This window comes from Acanthopagrus latus, chromosome 4, assembly GCF_904848185.1.
Source record: "Acanthopagrus latus isolate v.2019 chromosome 4, fAcaLat1.1, whole genome shotgun sequence".
In the NCBI taxonomy this organism is placed as follows: domain Eukaryota; kingdom Metazoa; phylum Chordata; class Actinopteri; order Spariformes; family Sparidae; genus Acanthopagrus; species Acanthopagrus latus.
In genome coordinates, this window is record NC_051042.1 from 32,830,689 (window position 1) to 32,853,565 (window position 22,877).

A 22,877-nucleotide genomic window follows, 5' to 3' on the forward strand; every position below is an offset into this window, starting at 1 on the left:
CTCACCTTCCAGGATAACAGCGTATTTCATGCTTCGGTATAATGAACAGGCTGAAAACAGAATGGAGAGGGTTGAAACTACATGATGGCACAGAGACGAAGACTCACAGCGCTTTCAGTTGACAAACATCTTTTTAATGGATCCTCAGGAGGTCGTCGTCTGTGGGAGCTTCGAGGATTGATGAGTCTTTTCCTGAATTCCTGTTTCATTTCCTGTTTCCTATTTTCCCCCCCGAAGGTTTTTATTTATTTATTTTTTGTTTCCTAGCTCTCTGAAATTTGTCGATCTGCTGCCGTTGGACTGTAGTCAAACATAGTGATGGAATGATTACTAAAAATATTTGTGTCATTACTCAGAACTGAAGAAACGCTCCGGTTCATCTTGAGAGCTTTTCTTCAGAAGCGACACCAGTGTTTACTCTCAGTTTTTTGCTGTCCAGCTTCTTGCTTTTGTTCTTTTTTTAGACATGCTGGCAGTGCAGCTCGAGCAGCTACGTGTGAATGGATTTTTATACAGTTTGGCTCCTGATGAAACAGTTGACCTGGCCTATCTAGGTGCGTTTTGAGCTGCTGCCCAGTCAATTTTTTAAGTTGTGATGAAAAGGACGATGAGATTGAGCGTAAACTCCGCAGAGACTTCGGTCTTGATGATGGAGCTGAGCCATAATGCAAAGCTCTGGACTCAGATATTCCTTCGGCCCCTCAGCTTTGTTATAATCCCTCGGGAACGATGGAAAGCAGCAGAAAACCAGCAGCCAAGGACACAAGGATGTTTCTCTGCTTGCTGTGTTTTATGAGCGTGTAAGGAGCTCGTTGATCTGGTCCAAGTGCTGCCGCCCCCCGTCGAGGAGAGCCAGGTGGTTTCAGCATCTGGTTGCTCAACCAACTTTGTTCTAGTAATCCCCAACAAAACCCACATGATGGTGACGTGATGGGATTTTATGCAAATGTGTCATAGCTTTCCTGCTGGATCAAGTCTCAGTCAGTCTCACTGCAAATATTGGTTTTGAAACCAGCACCCAATTCTGGCCATACGCTTGTTTACTGACTGGCAACCAGCTTCTCTGGCAGAGCCGGGCAGGTAATGGCACAGGAATGAGAAATGTTGAACAACTTTCAGGGACTTGAAACACAACATATCCACGTGATGTGACTTCTGATGAAGAAATGCCTCCAGAAGGTGAAAGAACAGACTTCAGAGAACAGGATCACTACGATCACGATTTTGGAAAGATTCATGTTCTGAGTGTTACACAGTGATGAAGTAATGAGTCCTAAAACCCAGAAATCATTGAGAGTTTTTGCACATCTGGTTCCCTCGTTTCAATGTCTGAGTTATTTAAACTGGTTTCCAGTTAAATGTGCAAAATAAGGTGTGAATTCACCTCAGACTGATGTTCTACGACCTAAAATCCATCATTAAATGTCGTCACAGCGAACACAGAGACTCGTCTACTCACTAGTCCGTCATCACAGACCCACTTTACAGGTCCATACATTTCCCATAGACTTCAACACAGCTAACACCACAAATCAGGCACCAATGCAACATTCAGTGATTTAATGATGCTCCCTTCTTTCTCCGGTTCTTTGTGTTTTTGACAGTTTGTTTTAGTCATGGCTACAATCAGTCCCTACTCTTAAAGGAGCAGTTCAAGGAACTTCTGAGAAGAAGCATAATTACCCTGAAACTTAAAGTAATGGAAGCAAGACAGAAATCAAGAAGTGGAAAGAGGAAGGCAGGGGGATTTGTTTACTCGAGCACATCAAAGTAAACGCACCAAATGTCACCGTCCTGAGGCTGAGTTTACACAGTATGACCCACTGTGATGAGAAACCCAAAGCACATCTAGGAGTGACCCTGGTGAGGAGATAGAAGAGTCTGGTCCAGACTGTGGGAATCCCCCAAGACCCCCTCAGGGAAGCTGCTGGGCAGGCGAGTCTGGCATGGATGGATGGATGGATGAATGGATGGATGGATGGATGGATGGATGGATGGATAGATGGATGGATGGATTAGTCATCTCATAATCTTCTTACCCTCTTTTTAATCTGTAGAAAATGTACTGATGATTTCCTTTAATCTCCTCATTGGCATTTGGCCATCATAATTAAGCGCCGGTGGCCGTGTGAAGTTTGCATAAGCTATAATTTGCTGGAAGGTTGCTGGTTCACACACAAACGAGTGGGAGCAGCATCACTGAGAGGGAAACAATGAATATATAATATCCTCTCCTCTTGAATCAAGTATCATCAACAGCTTTCATCAAAGTAATTAACTGGTGCAGGTTCCAGTGAAGCTGCTCACATCAGTGTCTTCACTGAATACTTAAAAACTCTTTGGATTTCAGAGGAAACGCCACACAGTTTTTATCCACAAACACAATCTGAGAAGCATCCACACAAAAAAGAGAAATATAAGAGTATTTTGTATATTTTATCTGCTGCTGTTTGATACCTTTTTTTTTTTACCTGCAGTTTGATACCTGTACCCAACACTACCTTTTTTCCATACAGCTTTATTTCAGTAGCATCTCGCTGTACTGGATATAAATCTGGAAAATAAAGTACTTTTTGACTTCTAGGTGCTGTATCGTGAGCAACTGGACCTGTTTCAGTTTCACTGCTCATCCAAGAGGCTCCTTCTGTTTTAGCTAACTGGGGTGGAGTCACAGGCTTTTAAACCATGTTGTGGGAGTATCCTCAAAGAGTTGTTAGGGTCACATGTGAAATCTGAATTTTAGAGCCGTTAGCGCCACTTGTGGACGGTTCACCTCTCATTAAAGAGGCTTCCTCGGTTCTAGCCAACTGGAGGGGAGTCGCAGGGGTTTAAACCCGGTGTGGGAGTGTCCTTACAGAGTCGTTCGATGAGTCCTAACAACTTTTTGAAGCAAACAGCTACATTTAGCTGTTCCTGATGCATTAACAAAATAATGAATCAAATAACAAATACAATAAACAAAGAAATACATTGTTTATTCAGGCCCAACTCCATCCCAGTGGTTCTGTGCTGCGAACACCAGCTCAAAGTGTCGGTATTCGACAACCTGGGAAGGATAATCATCACCTCTCTTTCTCTAGAATTGTCTGTTTTGGTTGGTAATCAGATTACTGAATCTCACGACGTGTTTAAACTAATAAACATGTACAAGTCATTCCAGAATCAAATAAAATCAGTTTTCCTATTGCACTATGTGACCAATCCCAAATTTAAAAAAGCATCACACTCCTTTAAAAATGGTGCAAGACGAATGAAAGTGACAAGTGTGTTTTCAAAAAGTGCTTAACAGTGGTCTTTTTTTAAATTTTTTTTTTTTTTTTTTTTAAACATATTTGCATGGACTAATTCTGCTCTAGTCTTTCCTGTTCGGCTCTGTTCTGCTGCTCCTCTCTGTGCTTTACTCCCATGGGTGCTCATTATGGAGGAGGTTTGTTTGATCTATTCTTTCATTGCTGTTTGAACCTGAAGCATCGCGCTCTCTGAGGAGTGCAGTCTGTCGACGTGACTCGTTAAAACTGCTGCCATTACACAGACAAACAAACACTGTTTCTTAGTGCAAGCTGCCATTATGTGAACAAGCCTCACTGCTGCATTTTCAATTTAGTGTTATTTTTTTGTTTTTTTTTGTTTTGGTTTTTACTTCAGGCTACAGGACAGAAAATAAAGTGAGCTAATATTCATAAAGGAAAGTTATTATATATGCAGCGAGTTGGTGCTGCAGCATCTTTTGCCATTGCAGCATGGATTTCTCCCCCAGCTGCAGTGGGACAAGTAATCAGACAAAAACGATCAGTTGTGGCTCAGTGCCTTAAGTACAATTAACCGCTATAATTAGTTTCCATTTAAAAAGGTCGATTTAGTATACACATACAAGAAGAACATTTAGTTTCAACAGTAAATAACTTCAAGGCCTCGGCGCTGATGCACGACCGTGAAAATAGGTTTAGAGCGCAGTGAAGATTTAGAGAATACGTTTAAAATCATCTGACTGATGAAATGTTTCATCATTCAGTCTTGATGTCCTCATTCACGCTGCCTCAGGTAAAACAAGCAGCGCTGACTGACACACATGCAGGTTTTTCTGTCTGCATACATGTTAACAGCATCACTTCCAGCCGTGTTTCCAATCTGAGCTTCTCTTACAAACAAAAACAATGTGTAGGATCGTGACATCTCATAATATTAATACATTGATACATCTTGATGCTGAATATCTGAAGCTGTTTTAAAACCTGTTCTCTGCCACATCGATACCACTGACTATATGAAATACTGGGCAGAGCCACTGTGATGTGGAATTAACTGAGCTAGCTGATAATCACAAGCTATCTGTGTTCAAATATAAATATTCACGTAACTTTACTTCAGGTTTATTTGCTGTTTTCTCAGTGAGTTGAAGTTTCTTTTGCCGGTGACAGACGCTGTTTTTCAGGCAGAAATGTAACGAAGAGTTGGGAGGACAGACAGGAGGGCAGACAGGAGGACAGACAGGAGGGCAGACAGGAGGACAGACAGGAGGGCAGACAGGAGGACAGACAGGAGGGCAGACAGGAGGGCAGACAGGAGGACAGACAGGAGGACAGACACTTCTCCACTCACAGCTGTGTATTTTTTTCCCCTTATAAAAGCTGCCACAGACAGTCACAGTTGCTACGTTACTGTTGTTTGGTCCTGTAACGTTGCTTTGTGGGAAATGTCTCTGTATCTAGTTGAGTGAAGGACCTGTGCAGTGATCAGACTGTACGATGGACACGTCCTCGCTCCGTGCCGCCGGCTTATCCATTCAGACTGGTTTGGTTCTCCATTAATACGGCCCTGATACTACCTCCAGAGGCGGATCAGCGCCGGAGCAAAATTTCACCCCTCGCCGTAATCTGAAGCGTTCACACAGAGGAGGAGACGGAGAATTGGCAACACTTCCCATCTCCCCTCTGTATGTTCACAAAGTAATGTTGCAGTCAATTAAGAATAAGAGTCCCTCGTTAATCCAAAACACCAGCCTCTTTCCCTCCACTACAACCTTTTAGTCCATTTAACCAGATAGAAAGACAAATAACATGTCCCATATCTAAATTTAAATCCTCCAAAAGGCATCAACACCATAAATACAGCAGCGAGATGAAGTTCAGGGTCTGGAATCAGCTGAGGCCCAGCAGACAGCTCGGGGCGCCTCCTTCCTGCGGTGCGGTTGGACATTTTAACATGAGCTCTTACAGGAACTGATCTGCTTGTAGAGCCTCCGGTGGCCACTTTAAGAACTGCAGTTCTTGGTACTTCAGCATCGGCTTCATTTCTCAGATCTGAAGGTTGCTGCTCAGTCGAGACACACAGCTGAAACACTTCACCTCGCTCTTCTCTCCAACAGAGAGCTGACATGTTTGTTAAAGGCCTGATCTGAAGAGGAAACAAACTAATGTTTCTAAAAGGTGTGATATTTAAAGCTCGGGGTGCTGAATTATTCAAGAGGCATTTTTTTGTTGTTTTATTTGTGGAAGTTTTTTTTTTTTTTAACATCCTGACAGCTGTGACAAAATAAAAATAAAAATTCAGTATCTGTGGCGGCTGCAGGCCTCGAATAATCCTTCAGTTTCATGCAGCCCAGAAAAGATGGGATGGATTACCTGTCTGTCTACCTGCGTACCTGCCTCTGTTGGGAGGAGGTGGGATTTTTTTCAGTTTTAGAATTTAGCTTGCTTCACTGGTTTCCTACAATCTCACCGACCCCAGGCTTCATGGTTGCTACAGTATAACTGCTTTTCTCTGCTACTTGTCAAAACAAAGTTGTATCTCGTCGTCATGTTATTTTTCTCTTTTTAAAACCCATCCCCCCTCCCCACTGGTATTAAATATAGACATTTATCCAGGTATTGTCTTATATGTGAAAAAACAAAGAGTGGACAGTTAATCTCTCTTCAGAGCAGCTTTAGAAGTTCTGTTGATGGGCTTTGAACAGTCAGAAATAATCTTTCAGTACTCGTAAAGTCCTGCCTGCTATCCTGATTCACTCGTGTCTCATAGAAAATTAATGAAGGCCAAACTTTGTTTTGCATCGTGCTGCGTTTCCCAGCTCTTCCCCTCCTGGGAGGATGTTGGCTGGGAGAACTTCGCTTGTTGCTTGGACACCAGAGACCGCAGCTCATCTCCCACCAGCCGTCATCTCCCACCATTTTTGTTTTGTCTGGGGAATCCTGGAAAAATGAGTTTATTATTGAGCGGACAGAGCAGAAAGAGAGCGATGAAATCAGTGAGATGCTCAAACCAAAATCTATAATTGGCTCGTAAACCCACGCAGTTTACTGTCTTCATGCCAGGCACAGTGGAGGAGGATAAATATTTGGACCTCATTTTCATTTGTGGGGGGAAAAGTGAACTTGGAAGGGAAGAGATGAGGAGGAAAAAGCCTTTTGGGTCTTTAAAAAAAAGTCGATTTAATCATCTTTCAAATTCACAATCCTAAATCTTAAACTCAGGCTCACTCATGATGAGGGGCGAGGATGTAGTGAGTGGTCGTCTGTTACTTCCTGTGTTGTTTCTCCGCCTCTGTTTTGTTTGTTTGAGCTCGGAGGCTGCACTGCTGAGCGTTGTGGACTCTCGCCAAAGATGAATCATTTTGTCATGGTCAGACAAGTTTTTTTTTGTGTGTGAAATTTTGGCCTAGAAACACTCTGAGAAACACAATTTGGAAATCGTCAGCAAGAAAAGTCCGACCTCTGACTCTTTTAAAAGACTCCTCTGCTCTCTCAGATGCATTAAAGTGACTGGATCACCTCGATGAAGGTGGATCTTATGTTTGGGTCGCAGGCTGGAGGGCAGACGAGTGACGGCAGGAGGAAGCATCATGAGCAAATAAAATACAGGAAATACTTGAACTTCAATCATCGTCAGTAAAACTGCTGAATTAACGTGAATAACTGCAAAAACTCCATTATCCACATTATGAAGGAGCAGCAGCTCCCGGGTAGATACTCAGCTTTATTTACACAAAACCTTTCATACAAGCATGCAGCCCAAAGTGCTTCATGGCAAAACTGAAAATTACCCAGGAAAATAAAAATGGACGACTCAAAATCTTAAAAAATCAACAAATAAAAGTCAGCAGAATAAAATAAAACAACACTAATGATACAAACAGTGTAACAACAGTGACTTCAGACTGAGTTTGTGTTCCATTCGGTCGTTTTATCCTCCTGCAGGTTGTTAAACTGCACCGAGCGTGTCGGCGGCCGCCGCTCTGGTCCGGTCGCTCAGTAACATGATTGGCTGTGTGTCTTTGTTGTCGGGCGCTCTGAGAGCTGACGGCTCCACCTGAGTGTGTCTGCTTCCTGCTGCTTCATTAGAGCGGGACAATGAGACAACGAGAGCACTTGTCTCTGATAATAAAAGACACATTAATACGTCCTCTGCTTGATCTGCTTGAATAACCCAAACACAGCACAGGGAGTGTGTGTGTGTGTGTGTGTGTGTGTGTGTGTGTGTGTGTGTGTGTGTGTGTGGGTTGGTGTGTGTTTTGTGTTTTAGGCACAGTTGTGGAAGCCGATCTAAGTGCTATAGAAAAAGTAACTTGACTTGCTTGAGGTCTTCTAAGAGGTGCAGAAGTGATTTCTTTATTCTGATGATCTGTTTTCTTTGACTTGAGAACTTGTGAGAAAAAAAGTTTTGCATTGATAATCTTTCAAAGAACCAACAAGAAATTTCTATTTCTAACATTTTTATTTTATTTGAGAAACTGTGAAAAAATAAATTTCAGGAGAAACGGTGATTTTTTTTTTTTCTCACCAGGACAAATTTTTGATTTTCATTTGTTAAAAAAAAAAAAAAAAAAAAAAACTTTGGGAAAAAATTAATAATTTGTGAAACCAAATGAAAAAAAATTGATAATGATTTCCAGGACAAAAAAGTAATTTCATTTGTGAATTCCAGGACGGAAAAAAAATGATTTGTGAAACTGAATGGAAAACAAAAAAAATTTGTGAAACAGAGTGACACAAATCTTTGAAACCAAATTAACAAAAAAAAAAAAAAAAATCCCAGAGAAAAAGAGATGATTTGTGACATAAAGCAGGAAAAAAAAAAAAATCACAGGGCATGAACAAAAATTAACTGAAACCAAGTGAGTATTTGTGTTTCTTGTGAGAAACCAATAAAAAAAAATGAGGACAGAAAAAAAAATCATAATTTCGACCAAATGGAAAATATATTAAAACATGTGAAACCCAGTGAACAAGGAAATTCCCGGACACAGAAAACACGAGTGAAGCCGTAACGTAGTTTCTCATTCTTTCCCGTCTCTGCAGACACGATGCTGCTCCCAGCCAGCCTGCTGATCGGCCTGCTGTGCCTGAGCCGTGCAGGCGCTGCGTGGGGGTTCGCCCGTCTGCTGGAGGACGTGGAGCTTCGCTCGGCGTTCTCCGTCGCTCGCACCAACAGCATGGAGGGCGGGCCAAAGATGACCGTGACCTTTGACACCGTTTACGTCAACATCGGCGGGGATTTTGACCCCAAGGCCGGCATGTTACGCTGTCGTATCCCCGGGGCCTATTACTTCTCCTTCACAGTGGGCAAGTTTCCACACAAAGACCTGTCGGTGATGCTGATGAAGAACAGGAACGAGGTGCAGGCCATCGTGTACGAGGAGAACGCAGGCGAGGAGCGGAAGGTAGGATTCACTCCGCCGAGTCAACGCTCACCTCCAGTTTCTGTCAGCAGCTGTGTTTGTTTTACGAGTGACTGTTTCCTTGCTTGGAGATCCGACTAAGCCAGTGGTGAAATTCTATAGTCAACAAATCCTTTAAAATAAGAAGAAAGCTAATGTTGCAACAGTGGAAAAGTTAGGAAGCTTTTATTATTATTCTAATCCCAGGATTCACTTTCTCTCTGGAGAGAGTCAAGGGTTATTATTTTTTCAACCATTAATGACTGAAGACTTTTATATGTCAAAGAAACTCCGGAGATGTTTTCAGATCTAAATATCCCAGTGAAAACTGTCAGGGCGTCTGACAAAACTGACATTCTTGACTTCACATCTCAGTTAAAAAAACACAAAAAGTCACGAAAGTAAGTTTAACATTTTTATTCTTATTTGACACGTTTAACATCAGATTCACACCGGATCAGATAGTTCCAGTGGGACGGAGCAGCCTGTGGTTGGAATAATGGCTGAATCCTGTTTCAGGGCGGATGTTTCCTGCTGAGGTCACGTCAGAGGTCTTGTATCGTGTCAGCTCTTATCACAGAGGGTGTGTTAGTGTTGGGGTGCTGAATGAAACCAGGACAGAGAGGATTACACACTCGGCTCCCCTGAATGAGGAGCTGCGTGAGGTAGATGATGGGATTATGTTTGGTGTCGGAGCCTCGATGTGAAGCAGACCTGGATGTGACTCGACGGCTCGGATAATAAAGTCTGCTTCCCTCCTCAGGTGCAGAGTCAGAGCGTGATGCTGCAGCTGGAGTTCGGCGACACCGTCTGGCTCCGGCTTCATGGCGACCCTCGCTACGCGCTCTACAGCAACACCGGACACTACACCACCTTCAACGGTTACCTCGTCTACCCCGACACCTACGGCTACCAGACACACCACCACCCGCACCACCTGGACAACGTCCCCCTGCTGGACAGTAACCAGGCTGCAGAGCACGTCCGGTCTGACCCACGAGGCACCACGGAGGAGAAGGAGCTGCAGCACAAGGAGGAAGAGGAGGCGGAGGAGGAGGATGATGATGATGAGGAGGAGGACGACCAGAGATCTGCCTTCTCAGTGGGACGTACACAGAGCATTGTGGGAGTCGACCAGGTGGGGCTGCCGCAGCACCAGCCGGTCAGCTTCGACACAGCGTTCGTCAACATCGGCGAGGACTTCAACGTGACGGAGGGCGTGTTCACCTGCCGCGTCCCCGGAGCGTACTACTTCTCCTTCAACGTGGGCAAGCTGCCGCAGAAGACGCTGTCCGTCAAGCTGATGAAGAACCGTCTGGAGGTGCAGGCGATGATCTACGACGACAGCCAGGGCGAGAAGGCTCTTCAGAGTCAGAGCCTGATGTTGTCGCTGAAGCCGGGAGACACCGTCTGGCTCTACTCCCACCAGAGGGACGGATTCGGGGCCTACAGCAACCACGCCAAGTACATCACCTTCACCGGCTTCCTGGTTTATCCAGACTTCCCCATCAGCACCACCACCACCGCCACCACCACCAGCCAATCATATGCAGAAAAGAAGCCCTAGCTGCAGCACGTGGGCCACGGACTGAACATTGTGGGAGGAATTCATGCCAAGTGGAAAAGTCTCAGAGGCCACACAAAAGGCGTTTGACCGTTTCTGAGCTGAGCGGAGAAAACGGGTGATGATTGTTGCCGCGTGGTCGTCGTTGAAGCTTCCTCTTCATGTGAATTCCTTCACAAAGCAACAGGGACCTTGGACTGAGCGCAGAGCTGAGAGGAAGAGTTCACCGTTAAAAAAAAAAAAAAAGAGAGAAAATTCAGTCATTATCTCCTCACCTCCGTGCTGATGGAGAAGGCGGGTGAAGTTTGGTCGTCCACAAAACATTTCTGGCATTTTCTGACAAGAATATTCTACAGTGGAGATAAAAAATCATGAATCTGACTCCAGTTCCTCACACAGATGTTTGAAATGTGGCTCAGTCAGACAGGATTTGTGGTTCCGTGTGGAAAGGAAAGTTCAGTTCTCTCTTTTAAAACACTGGGAGAATAAGATGCCCAACTGGACGGCAAATTTTCTTTTCCTCATTAATTCAGAGGAAGCTTATGTTGCAAACCTTGAAAAGTACAGAAGCACCTACACTTCGACACCTCGAGGCTTCTCGAGACATAAATCACCCTCAGAAAGCTGTCAGGAGCCATTTTATATTTTATTTCTGGTTGTTTTAAATCAAGTCTCCAGCTGCTTCAGTTGTTTAGCAGAACGCTGCGACTCTGTTTTTGTTGCGAAGCTCCAGAAGTGTTTTGTGTGACTACGACACTTCACCTCATCAGCACGACGGCCAGGAGATAATAACTGCATTTATTTTTTGGGTGAACTTACTCTTTAAAGTAAAACGGCTGCCCTGTATATGACTTCATTGAACTGTAATGTGTGAACTCTGTCTGTGATGAACACTCGGTCATTACCTGCTCACCTGTGTTGTGTCAGTCCAGCTCTCATGTCGGCGTGAACGAGCACCAGAACACACGAGGAGATGGAGGTGTTTCCACTGTTAGCACAACATGTATTAAACAAGTATTTATATTCCTATTTATTGCACTGTGGATGCAAAAGTTGACACACATCCTCTGGTGCAATTCAGTCTCATTATCATGCTCAAAGAAAATGTGCCACACATTATATTTATGCTCATGAGCTGCAGTCGAAGGGGGATTTGTAATCCTTCCTGTTCTAATACCTGCCAACCCTCCTGATTTCCCCGAGAGACTCTCCTTTTTCATTTCCCTCTGCCAGTTTCCGCCCCCTGGGGTCACAATCCTCCTGCATTTCTTCCAATTTAAGACACGTTTTCACACCTTGTCCCCTTCTTAATTATCACAACGTGTTTCTGGCTCTGGACAGAAGGTGGATTTCTGTACTGGGGCAGCTTGTCCTCCTCAGTGACTTGAGACAAGGAAAAGAGAAAGAAAGTAAATTAAAGACGTTTATGATTATTCTGCATTCTTTCCTGAGAATTAAGAGGTAAAATTAGACGTATTTAAAGATAAAAATGTTGTGCACTAATTATTCTGTGACTTTCATTCTTTAAAAGTCACAAGAATACAAGATATGAAGCCTCTGATGTCCCAGACTCAGTGTTGGTGAGTATACATGTTGTACTTCAGTTCTGACTCGAGCTGGACGACACAACCTTTAAATAATATCACATATAGGCGACATCGTGACTCACAAAGTAAATGTTGATATTTTGAAATCTCCTTAAAAGCACTTCATGAATGCCAACATGTGTCGACAAAATCAAGTAGCCTGTCATTCTTTGGATGAAATACCTTGATACAGATACACAGGGATGACTATTGGTACATTCAGAAAACATTAACACGATCAATAATCATCAGCAACGTGGATATAATGTTCAGAAAATGACGTCATCGCGATGTAAAGACACCTGAGATGACGTGACATGAGAGCTGTGGCTGACAGGAAGCCGAGGAGGTGATGTGAAGTGGAAGAGAAGTATTTCTGTGAGTCAAAGACTTGCTGTTTCTGCCTGTGTGTAAAAAAAAAAAACAAGTCCCTTTTACTTTCTTTGTCTTTTGAGGCATGTGACAACGATATGAACAGTGTGTTTTGTGTCAAAATGAGTCTTTTCTCTTCTTCATTTTCGGAGTGATGCTCGGCCACAGCGGGAGCAGAAGGACGACGGACGTGGTGTTGTGGAGAGTTTGTCTCCGTCCCGTACAGACTGTTGACCACATGCCACCTCTGAGCCTGCAGGGATCTGGACCGTAATTTGATTTCTAATTCTAGCAGCGTTTAATACATTTCTTCAGATGGCGACCACTGTGGGGAAAATTGAATTGCTTCTCCCGGGCCGCTCTAATATGCATGTCTGTTTAATTTCACACCGCCGGGAGAAAGATGACGCTGTTCAAATTGTGATGAGCCTTAACTTTATGAAATCACCTTCTCTGGTGACGGAACATTTACATGTTTGTTTTTTTATGAGACTCAACCGGACGTGACTTTCTGATTTAAACACCACCAGTGTGCTGCGAGCAGACAGGTTTACATTTTGAGAATGGCGACACTGTTTTCAGTTTCACATTAGAATATATTGGGGAGCATTTTTAAAGGGACGCTGCAGCCACTTCGATACAAGAGAGGCGAGAAACAGTTTTGTGTTTGGGGCTCGAAGCAGCATCATGTAAAGAAACACCAGCTGGTAATGTTGATCACCAGCTCTGTGGAGCGTTTTAGCATCTTTTAGCTCAGTGTTTTGGTTCTAAAACGAATCAAAACAAAGTTCGCCAAACCAACACGATGCTCAGTAACTGGCTGCTGAACACAGTGGGGCATCTCATTATCAGATCGTTACGGAAGCCCAGAGGGGCGAAAGGAGGTTGTTGTTTTTTTCTCTGCGTCTGATCTAAATAGTTTTCTCTCCTGTGTTTATGACTTGAGAACTGGTGGGAAACAAAGTGTTGCCAGGGAAATCTCCTTAATTATTTTTCTACTTAAATGTGAAAAAAAAAATCAATGAATTTTTGAAACAGTGGAGAAATATGTGGAACTGAGTGAAAAATACACATTTTCAGGAGATTTTTCTTTGTTTCCCTAAAATCAGGAGAAATGTTTTCACACATATTTATAGATGAAAAAAATCCAGCAAAGATTTTAAACTTTAAACTTCTTTCCACCACAGTTCTCAGGTCAGAAACACAGGAGAGAAAACAAATTAGATCAGACGAGATAGAGATAGAAAAATATCTCACCAGAGAGGAGAAAGAGTCTTAGCTTGACCCTCGGGGCTTCCGTAGATCACCCGGTTAGTGGGAAAAAGAAAACATGCAAAACAGTAAGAACTGATGTTCAACACAAAATAATAAAATTTGATTTAGAATTCTGAACGGTGGTCAAATCGAACACGATGGCAATGAAACTGAAAATGTGGCCGCACTCTGAGTCACAGTGGTGAAAACTGAATTTTCCCTCCAGCTCATGAAAGCCGTTCACCTCGCGGTGATCTCGTCGGCTCGGGGGAAATGGTCTCACACTTTCTCTGAAAACTAATAACAGACGGCGCTCGTCAGACTTCACACTCTCACCAGGCCTCTCTGCACCACACGCTCACTAATCAACAATTCCCTGTTCCTTTGCGGCTGCACTGACTTTTCAGAGAGTGACAACATTTTGGACAATGAGAGGCAATTTTTTTTTTTTTCACAGTATGAAATTACACTGCGAGTGTGCCTCATTTCAGATAATAATGTATTCTGTCACAGTCCAACCTCTGGTGGTTTCTCTATTCAGCCTCAGTGAGCGAGCAGAGCACAGGAGTCGGACCTGCGATTGCTTCAGTTTTACTTTGAAACGGTCCTGACCCAGTTCAGAGAATCAGTCTGTGAAGGTGATACCAGAACAAATCCTGCACAGGACTCGTGGTGTGTGAAGTGACTCATACCTGACGCACTCAGAAGCTCGTGTGATGCATGCATATAACTGAAAATACACTGAATTAAAAAGATGACGGCTGAACAGCTTCACAGGTCCAGTCGACGCCTGTTTACTGTGTATTTTTCTTATGAATTCTCTGTACAGTAACTGACAATATGTTGGATGTTTCTGGTCTGTGCTTCTTTCTTTCTGATAACCCTGACGGGAGACTGATCCGTGTGTATTAGAAACTCTGCGATGTGGGTCAAAATGTACTTAAAAATCACTTCCTGGTTACGGCTCACAAAAAGCACAAATCCAACCATGATGGAAAAAAAACAAAGAATATCAGAAAGCATTCTGACCCATGTCTCATCTGCAGTAGTCTGGCTCATGTTGATTCTTTGAACTGTTTTCAGTATTTCTTACATGTAAAATGAATGCTTGTTTGACAAAATAAAAAAAAATAAAATAAGAAATGAACAGTCTGAACTGCTTTAGTCAGAAACCACACACAGTATTTACAGACACTCTCAGCTGCACAGCTTCGCTTTTTAATTTACATTGTGTGCTGCAGCACCACCTGCTGGGCGAAGCAAGTGTACACGGCAGCAGAGTTGAGAAGGGAACCAACATGGTTCAGATGATTTTTGGATTCCAGTGTTGAGGAAAAAACAACTCTGAAAGCTTCAGACTGGAAAAAGTCAAACTTCATCAAACCTTCCACAGCTACTTACAGAAGAGTCACATTCACACAGATGTGAAAGTGAAGAATGTCAGCTTTAATTTTATAAAAGTGTCCATTAGCCTTTCAGAATGAAAGAAGGATGGATGCACAGCCAGAGCACGTCTTCACAGCATCGTGACGAAAAGCTGTGTTGAAATAAAAATTTCTTTTTATCGCTCGACATTGTTTGTAGTTTCAGTTGCTGCCTTCACAAAAATTAACCCAAAAATATTTATTTATTTAACTCTTTGAATCATCTCGAAGATATGGATGCAGTTAAATCACTGACAAGCTGCTGAAAAAATGTGGTTATACTCTTAAAATTGTCTCCACATAATTAACATCCGGGTCAGAGACATAATGAATAAACAGTAAGGATAAAAAATGAAAAATTGCTTGAAATTGTCAGTAAAAATTATGAAAAAATGTAAATACGAAATAACAATTATCATGAAATAGAAAGTTAAAATTGTGAGAGAAAAAAATTAAATTGTGAGATGAATGCTGTTGAAGCAGCAGATGAATGATTATTAGTTTAGAACAAGATCTCACGAGTGTCGCGCTGAAGGATTCACATACTTTTGTGTAAAAGAAGGGTGAACCCTAACCCTACAAAAACCAACAGCTCCACAAAATCTGGTGAGGTTTGTATGTTTTATTAGTATTTTTATTTACATAAATATTTCAGGTGGCTGAGAGTCTGATGATGACACTAACAGAAACAGAGGGACATCACTTCTTCTCTGGAGCATCACCAGCCTCCAGTTTGGGTGCAGCCTCTTTGGGCTCTCGGTAGGCGGGGAACACCTCCCAGGGCGTGTTCAGGTCGAACTTCCTGAACTCCTGCGACAGCTCAACCGGCTCCGCCACCACACGCTTCACCTCATCATCATAACGCACCTGCAGAGGGAGTTTTAAATGTATATAAATGTTTTCATTTCAAGTAATTTCAGTGTTGTCATGGTTCGGGCTGATACAGCTCAAGGATGAAAAACAGTATAAGGAGAAAAAAACAAGTGAGAAACCGCTCCGGTCATATCCTCCTGATAAAAACAATGAATTTTTAAAACTCTCTCACACAGTGTGAGAAGTGCTCGGTGAGTAAATCAGTTTTTGTACTGTGTTGAAATTAATAATTTATTCTTTTAAGGAAATTATTCAGTTTCAGAGAGTATTCAGGACATTCTCTCTTCTCGCCCTGTGGGAACCATGAATTTATCAACACGAGCTAAAAAAAATAAATGAGAGAATGAATAAATAAGATCCAGCACAGTTTGAGCGTCTGGGCACAGATTTCATCCTGTCTGTCTCACTGACATCCTGCCAATACTACTTCATTTATATTTGGAGGATGAAAATGAATCACACACACTCATGAATCTGAAGAAAGCTGATGGCTACGCTGAGCGCACGTGTCGCTGGCACAACTCACCTCGACGTATCCTGAGAGAGGGAAGTCCTTCCTGAACGGGTGACCTTCGAAGCCGTAGTCTGTCAGAATACGCCTCAGGTCTGGGTGGTTGGCGAAGAACACACCATACATGTCCCACACCTGCAGAAACACACACACAGAATCTCAGTTTTGTCTGCGTCACTGTGAAAAAAGCAGGAACTAAATAAACACGGTAATGAATCTTGCAGGCTGGACGTGCAGGTTGTGACTCACCTCCCTCTCGTACCAGTTGGCAGCCTTGTGCACCGGGACGGCCGAGTCCACAGGCGTTAACTCGTCTGTGTACGTCTTGATGCGCATACGAGTGTTGTAGCGTAGCGACAGAAGGTTGTACACGATCTGCAAACCAGCACCACCACACACACACACACACACACACACACACACATCACTATCAATACATCCAGACAAGCTCATTTACATGATATCCATAAAGTGAGTGTGTGTTGGATTAAGACACGTTTCCTGTTGATGGTAGGTTCAACATTCACACAAGGGTGGAAGGAAAAGGTAACATCAGTTTATGCAAATATCAAACAACCCAACAGTTCAACTACCTACTCCATGATAATTAAAATGTCAGTACTTTCATTATCATCATAATCATTTTAAATTGCTGGGATATCACGAGCCAGCAGCTCATGAATGTGCCAGCACGAGACTGAAGTGACACATCAGAAAAACTTCAGCCACTGCGAACGGAGAATATCATCCTATCTGCCAGCAGGCTGCTGGTTAAAAGGCTCATCAGTCTTACATGTTGCCATCAGGACAAGTCTCTCAGCGTGTCAGCTACCTCAAAGCGGTTCTGTCGTGTTGGGATGTCGACGGCAGTCAGATCGATCATGTTCCTGAACTGAGCGTTGGTGTGGTCCCTCAGGAAGGTCAGCACGGGGACCACTCCGTCAGGATGGATCATCACCTCCAGCTCATTAAAACAGGTCACCTACACACACAGAAACACCTTTTCAAGCCATCTGCATGTGTCTCCAATCTTTAGTAATTTCAGTTGATGCAAGGAGACATTTAAGACCCGTTTAAAAAGCTACATGGTAAGAAAAACAGACAAAAACATACAGTTCTGCTCCAGCCTGGTTTTTGGAAGACCACACTCAGATGTTCATGTTGTTTCATGTGATGTAACCACACATACCTGCCTGATTCTCTACAGTATCCACAGTTAACTGTAACAAGCCTGACCCCAGCCTGTGATCAGCCCGTTTCCACCTCACCACCTTTAATAACTAACTCATCAGCTCTGATTTACTTATTGTTCAATGCTGAATCAAGCAATCATGCTGCGACACTAAAGGAGACATATCATGCTCATTTTCAGGTGCATTCATTTTGGTATTCTACTAAAATAAGTTTACAGGCTTTAATGCTCAAAAAACATCAGTTTTCTCAAACTGTCTGGTGTTGCAGCTCTGTCTGAAACACTCTGTTTTAGCTCCTGTCTCTTTAAGGCCCCTCCTCTCTAATACCCGGCCTGCTCTGATTGGTCAGCTCACACACGTCTGAGCCAGCACCACTAACAAAAACAACCAATCAATTCATATATGACAAACTAGCCGCTGGACATAATTTATGTAAATGTGCAACACAGTGTGATGCCATAAAGTCATGGCGTTAAAGGCATAACTGCTGACCTCTGACCTGTTTAACTTTCAGGATCTTTTACATGAACAAGAAGAAACAAATAACACTGAAGAAAAGGAAAAAAACTAAATACCACACTAATCCTCCTTTAACACACTTTAAGTTCAACAGAGAATGAGCTTAGAACTCTTTTAACTCTTAAGATCTCATGAACTGACCTGGACCTGCTGGACATATTTAGGCATCATCTCCGACACGTACTCCCCGAACGCTGCCAGCTGGTTGTGAGTGACGGCATCTTTGGGCCTGACGGTGGCTGCAAGAAGGACAGAGGAGGCGAGAGGTTCAGGTTTCTTTTTTTTTTTTTTGCTGCCAGCAACACATCATGGCAGAACAGGAAGCAGTGTGACACTGTTTATTGTTTATTGTAGTTTTCAGTCCAGCAGTGGATTGTGTTTGTGCCTTTTGTATCATCACACTTGTGTCAGATAAAAGCATTCATTTTTCCAAACAATAAAACCTTGACAATCTGTTGTTAACAACGCTTTCTAATGGTTCAGTTGTTTTTCCAAAATGCTCTTCTGACTGGATCAAAAAAACAAACTCTGCCTGCTGCTCAGTGAAGATTTCTAATCTGTTTTCCAAAACTGCGAGTTAAATTTCTTAATCCAAGTAAAATCAGACTTGCCAGAAATAAAATCTCATTATTTGTTTTCTACAATCCAAGAAAAACAACTTGTTCTTGCACACAATAACGAATTTGAGGAAATAACATTAATACACCTCGAACAGATGCTATAATATATACTTGTTTTAATTCAACTATTGTTGAATGATATTGAAACTGGGATAAGAAAAGCTACTGAGCCACTGATCACATACTAAGTGTCCAAAAGACTTCAATTCAACATTTATATGACATCCTTAAAAGGTTCAAATGTAAAGTTTTTATAAAGTCATTTTGAACATATTTTCAACTTAAGTTCAGGTGTCTAATAAACTTCTTGTGGTTCAATATTAATAGGTTTTTATGAAGACTGAAACGTGCTCTATGCAGCTACAGATTAGATTCAAACCGAAAGCCTTAATCTGTGTAGCCTGCATGATGTACCGGTATGCATCTTACTGGGTGAGCTTTTCATCAGCTTTATTAAATATCGTGTTTTGGTCATTTAACCTTGGATTATTATCTGGTGAAACTTGGACACTGTAAGGATGTTATTTGGACATTAATGGTGAATATTGAAGATCTGTCTAAGAAGATGTCATAGAAACTTTAATCCTGGGTCTCCACTGGACGTCTGTTCAATGTCGTCAAAGATTTTGTATTGACGTTTTAGGGATGTTTATGCTCAGGCACTCAGTTAACATCCTGTGTATCAGACTGTCAATTGGAACTAAATAACCTTAAATAACCCAAGTGACTGTGAGCCATCTTGGGGACATTTAGTTTTAGGACAGCTGGTTCTTATGTGGTTTGAGAGGGAGATCATTCACAGTCTCCTGCAGTATCAGCAGTAATATCAGTGTGTACTCACGCTGGGTGTCAGAGGTGGAGCTCTGCAGTCTGGTCTGCTGCTGCTGGAGGAGACACGAGGTCCTCGCAACTGGAGAAAAAGAGCAGGTAAATGAGTGTAAAGACACTAATGACACCTGGATACACAGAGCAGAGGAGGAGTTGATGTAATGAGAGCAACACGCCATTAAAAACAAGCATTTGCTCATCTTACATCCGCGGACAACACTGCTGCACGACTGTTTAGTCCGCCTCTATCAACACATCTGTCACATAAACAACATAAACAGTCCAGGGTGTCAAATCCGTGCAGGCTAACGCTCCGTTAGCATTAGCTAGCTCGAAGGTCAAACCTGAGACAGTTGACGGTTGAAAACGAGACAGCGCAGTTTCCAGTGGAGAGCAAAGACACGGATCAATACCTTCATCACCGAAGCAAACAGCGTGTACAAACTGAAACACAATTTTAAGTCAACTTACTGTTATAACTCCTTCCAAGCCCTCCGCGGACAAACCGGACCAACGACGCCGCCATGTTGGATCTGTAACGGTTCTTCTTCGGGCACAAAAACGCGACAGACGGCGGCGTGTCGCCCCCTGATGGGCCGGAGGGGAAGTGACGCACATGTGATCCTGGTTAAACTCAAGTAACGCACAACATTCGGGATGTTACCTGGTATAATTACCAGCAAAAGTACTTTAAATCCACAATTAAGTACTGTTGACTACAAATAAAAGTTTGAGGTATTTTACTTGTGTATTTACATTTTCCACTCAACTACAGCTTGGCAGCAAACACTGTACTCTTTACTCCACTACATTTAAATCATTTCAGTTACTAGTTTATTTTGCACTGATCGAGACCGACCTGTAGAATTCAGTGTACATGTAAATATAACAAAAACCATCAGTAAGGAGATTAACCATGTATGGCAGTTAAAAATAAGCAGGATGTCTTTTTCTTTTTGATGATGTTATTTTGTTAATTATGTTCATGTTTTCTTCCTGTGGACAAACACACAAACAAAAAAAAATGAGTCCTTCAAAAGAAAAATGTTTCTCCTTCCATAACTTGTTTTATTAATTTGGTTTCAGACATAAAAACATTTTTTCCTCCTCAAAATGTTTCCATTTCAGATTATAAGCATAAAAACTTTACCACCAGCTCTCAAGTCATAAACACAGGAGAGGAATGTTTATAGACCAGACAGATCAAAAAAAATCCTCATTTGCCTCTCAGGGCTTCCGTAAAAATCTGAAAGGAAACTGAAATATAGTCACTCAGCTGCTGTATAATGCAGAAAAATGTCCTTTTCTTGTTGCGTTATGCCACTGCAGCTCAAACACAACATGCACACACTGCTTGGATTGGGTGGAGTGTTTTTACGGTATTGTAACAACAGAGACAGGATGACGGGCCTGTTCAGGTTTTTCAAACATGAGTGTTTGTGACTGAATATGTAAAACTTTGTCATATCCCGGTAAAATCTGAGTTAAAATCATGGGTGGGAAAACAGATAATGTGTGTCTTTAAACGAGGCTCTGGGTCCCGTCTTCCAGCTGCCGTAGAAACGATGAGGTCCGACCCGTCGCGCTGCTCTCTCAGCTGGACTGTCCACACACCTGCTGGTGGTATCTCCTCAGCATCTCCAGCTGAGCCGAGCGCACCAGGATGTGAGGACGAACAGACGCCAGCTTCTGACAGGCTTCCTCTGGAGTCCAGCGGTGTAACTGTCAGCAGAAAAGTGAAATCAAAAGCAACATTAAGAGACGAGATGACTGAACGATGACTGAACGGTGGGTTACAGAGCAAACAGACATGACAGTGTGACCTGCACTCACCCGGATGAGGTAGGCAGCAGCCAGCGTCGCGCTGCGGGAGCGTCCGGCCTTGCAGTGGACGTACACGCTGGTCCCCCGCTCTCGGTGCTCCAGGGCGAACTCCACGCCTCGGTGCAGGTTCTGTAGGCTGGGAACGCCGGTGAGGTCAACAGTACTCAACCTCAGCTGCTCCACTCCTGCAGCCCGCCACTCCTGCCGCCAGCAACACATCAAATCAGCCGATTGATTAGTAATGACTAGAACATTTGAAGGAAGGAGGAATGTTTCCATGGCTGAGATTTACTATTTTCATGTCCTGCGCCAACAGATTTGTAAGTGTCAAGGATAAGTTTCTTTATCGATTGATCCATGTGTCCATTATCTTGAAGATCTATTCCAAAGAAATAATAAGCTATACTTGTTATAATGTCCTTGAGGCCACTGCCTGCTTGTCAACAGTCCAACAACCAGATACATTCAGTTCAAAAGAAGAAACCAGATAAATCCTCACATTTGAGAAGCTGGAACTAGAAAATATTTGGCCTCTCTTTCCTTGAAAACTGACATTATCAATCAATTATTAAAATGGATGCTGACTAATTAACACAAGAAGATAAAATCCATCTGTTGAGGGGTGTCACAAGGAAAAAACACAGGCGTGAAATCAACATTTTAAGTGTGTTGAATTGTGTTTTATTTTAGCTATATTGTTATATTTCTAAAAATAGTTACAACATTGTTGATTTAACTGGCTGTCAGTCACACACACACACACACACACACACACACACACACACACACACACACACCTTTCTATTACACACACAAGAAGTTTTTCATGCTGAATCTTCTCGGAGTGTTTTAATCTCACCTCGGCAGAGTTGCAGAAATATTTGGTCTCGTACATCTCGTTCATGGTGATGACCCCTCGAACATTTTCTGTCTCCACCAGCTGCAACACACCACACACGGACCTTTAGCACAGCAGCCACCAGTCAGACCCAGTTCACCTCCCCTCAGTGAGCTCACACACAGCCACACAACTTTAAACCGCTCCTGTGAAGTTCGGCTCTGACATGACAGGAGAATAACACAGATGCTCACCGTTAGCTCGGAGGCTAACATGTCTGACCTGTTTCGTCATGGACCTGAACGGCAGCGCTCCCAGGATGACGGTCTCGTCCACTCGGTCGAACCACCGTCTCGATGACACCTTCTCCATGACAACATTGTAGGCTAACGTCGGGTAGAACAGCAGCCTAGCTAACGCTCCGGACATGACTGAGCTAAAGGTCCAAAAAACAGAACAGCGTAACAACTAAACTGTCAAAGTCAGTCAGCTTTTCATTCCTACAGTGTTTCTGTTCTCAGGCTGACCTGTCAACTTGTTAGCAGCATGTGATTTTCTTCTTCTGTCCTCCGGCGGCTTGTTCCGGTAACAACAGGACTTCCGGCGCGCATCCTTCAAAGTAAAAGCTCTGAGCGCCGCAGCCACGCCCCTTCCCGGTGGAACACATGGGCTCTTATTATTTATTTAAACTTTGTATAAGAGTGGATGAAGAGATCAAATAATTTTTGATCCTGCATGAATTCTGTCATAAATCTCACATATGATGTTTGTCAGTTTAAGAGACGATGTTTCAAGACAATAAAGTCGCAGTTTGTCAC

At 42.9% G+C, this 22,877-nt stretch overlaps 3 protein-coding genes and 1 long non-coding RNA gene across 5 annotated transcripts in view; 1 reads left to right on the forward strand and 3 right to left on the reverse strand.

The window, feature by feature from the left end:
• c1qtnf4 (C1q and TNF related 4) overlaps positions 1-14,307 on the forward strand; it is a 30,393-nt gene extending 16,086 nt beyond the window's left edge. Inside the window, exons 2-3 of the mRNA XM_037096411.1 lie at positions 8,295-8,656; positions 9,417-14,307. Coding sequence (XP_036952306.1) covers positions 8,300-8,656; positions 9,417-10,220 — 1,161 coding nt within the window. The 5' untranslated portion in view covers positions 8,295-8,299 and the 3' untranslated portion in view covers positions 10,221-14,307. The remainder of the gene's footprint in view (positions 1-8,294; positions 8,657-9,416) is intronic.
• Positions 9,056-9,509, reverse strand: LOC119018608. Its single transcript, XR_005074799.1, has 2 exons — positions 9,368-9,509; positions 9,056-9,255 (listed from the first exon to the last, which is right to left on the reverse strand). It is a non-coding gene; the product is annotated as an uncharacterized LOC119018608 (long non-coding RNA).
• Positions 14,308-15,455: 1,148 nt separating the features above from the next.
• On the reverse strand, positions 15,456-20,018 carry ndufs3 (NADH:ubiquinone oxidoreductase core subunit S3). Its single transcript, XM_037095555.1, has 7 exons — positions 19,869-20,018; positions 19,411-19,479; positions 18,091-18,188; positions 17,070-17,219; positions 16,487-16,612; positions 16,253-16,372; positions 15,456-15,720 (listed from the first exon to the last, which is right to left on the reverse strand). The coding sequence occupies exons 1-7, from the start codon at positions 19,921-19,923 to the stop codon at positions 15,553-15,555; spliced, it is 786 nt and encodes a 261-aa protein (XP_036951450.1). The 5' UTR covers positions 19,924-20,018; the 3' UTR covers positions 15,456-15,552.
• A 422-nt stretch (positions 20,019-20,440) lies between these two features.
• Positions 20,441-22,739, reverse strand: ptpmt1 (protein tyrosine phosphatase mitochondrial 1). Of its 2 annotated transcripts, XM_037095558.1 has the most exons (5): positions 22,587-22,739; positions 22,342-22,495; positions 22,081-22,161; positions 21,231-21,422; positions 20,441-21,119 (listed from the first exon to the last, which is right to left on the reverse strand). In XM_037095558.1, the coding sequence occupies exons 2-5, from the start codon at positions 22,486-22,488 to the stop codon at positions 20,991-20,993; spliced, it is 549 nt and encodes a 182-aa protein (XP_036951453.1). In that variant the 5' UTR covers positions 22,489-22,495; positions 22,587-22,739; the 3' UTR covers positions 20,441-20,990. The 2 variants fall into 2 exon arrangements, with proteins under 2 accessions (XP_036951453.1, XP_036951452.1); XM_037095557.1 differs by having other exon boundaries at positions 22,342-22,662.
• Between the last annotated feature and the right edge of the window lie 138 nt (positions 22,740-22,877).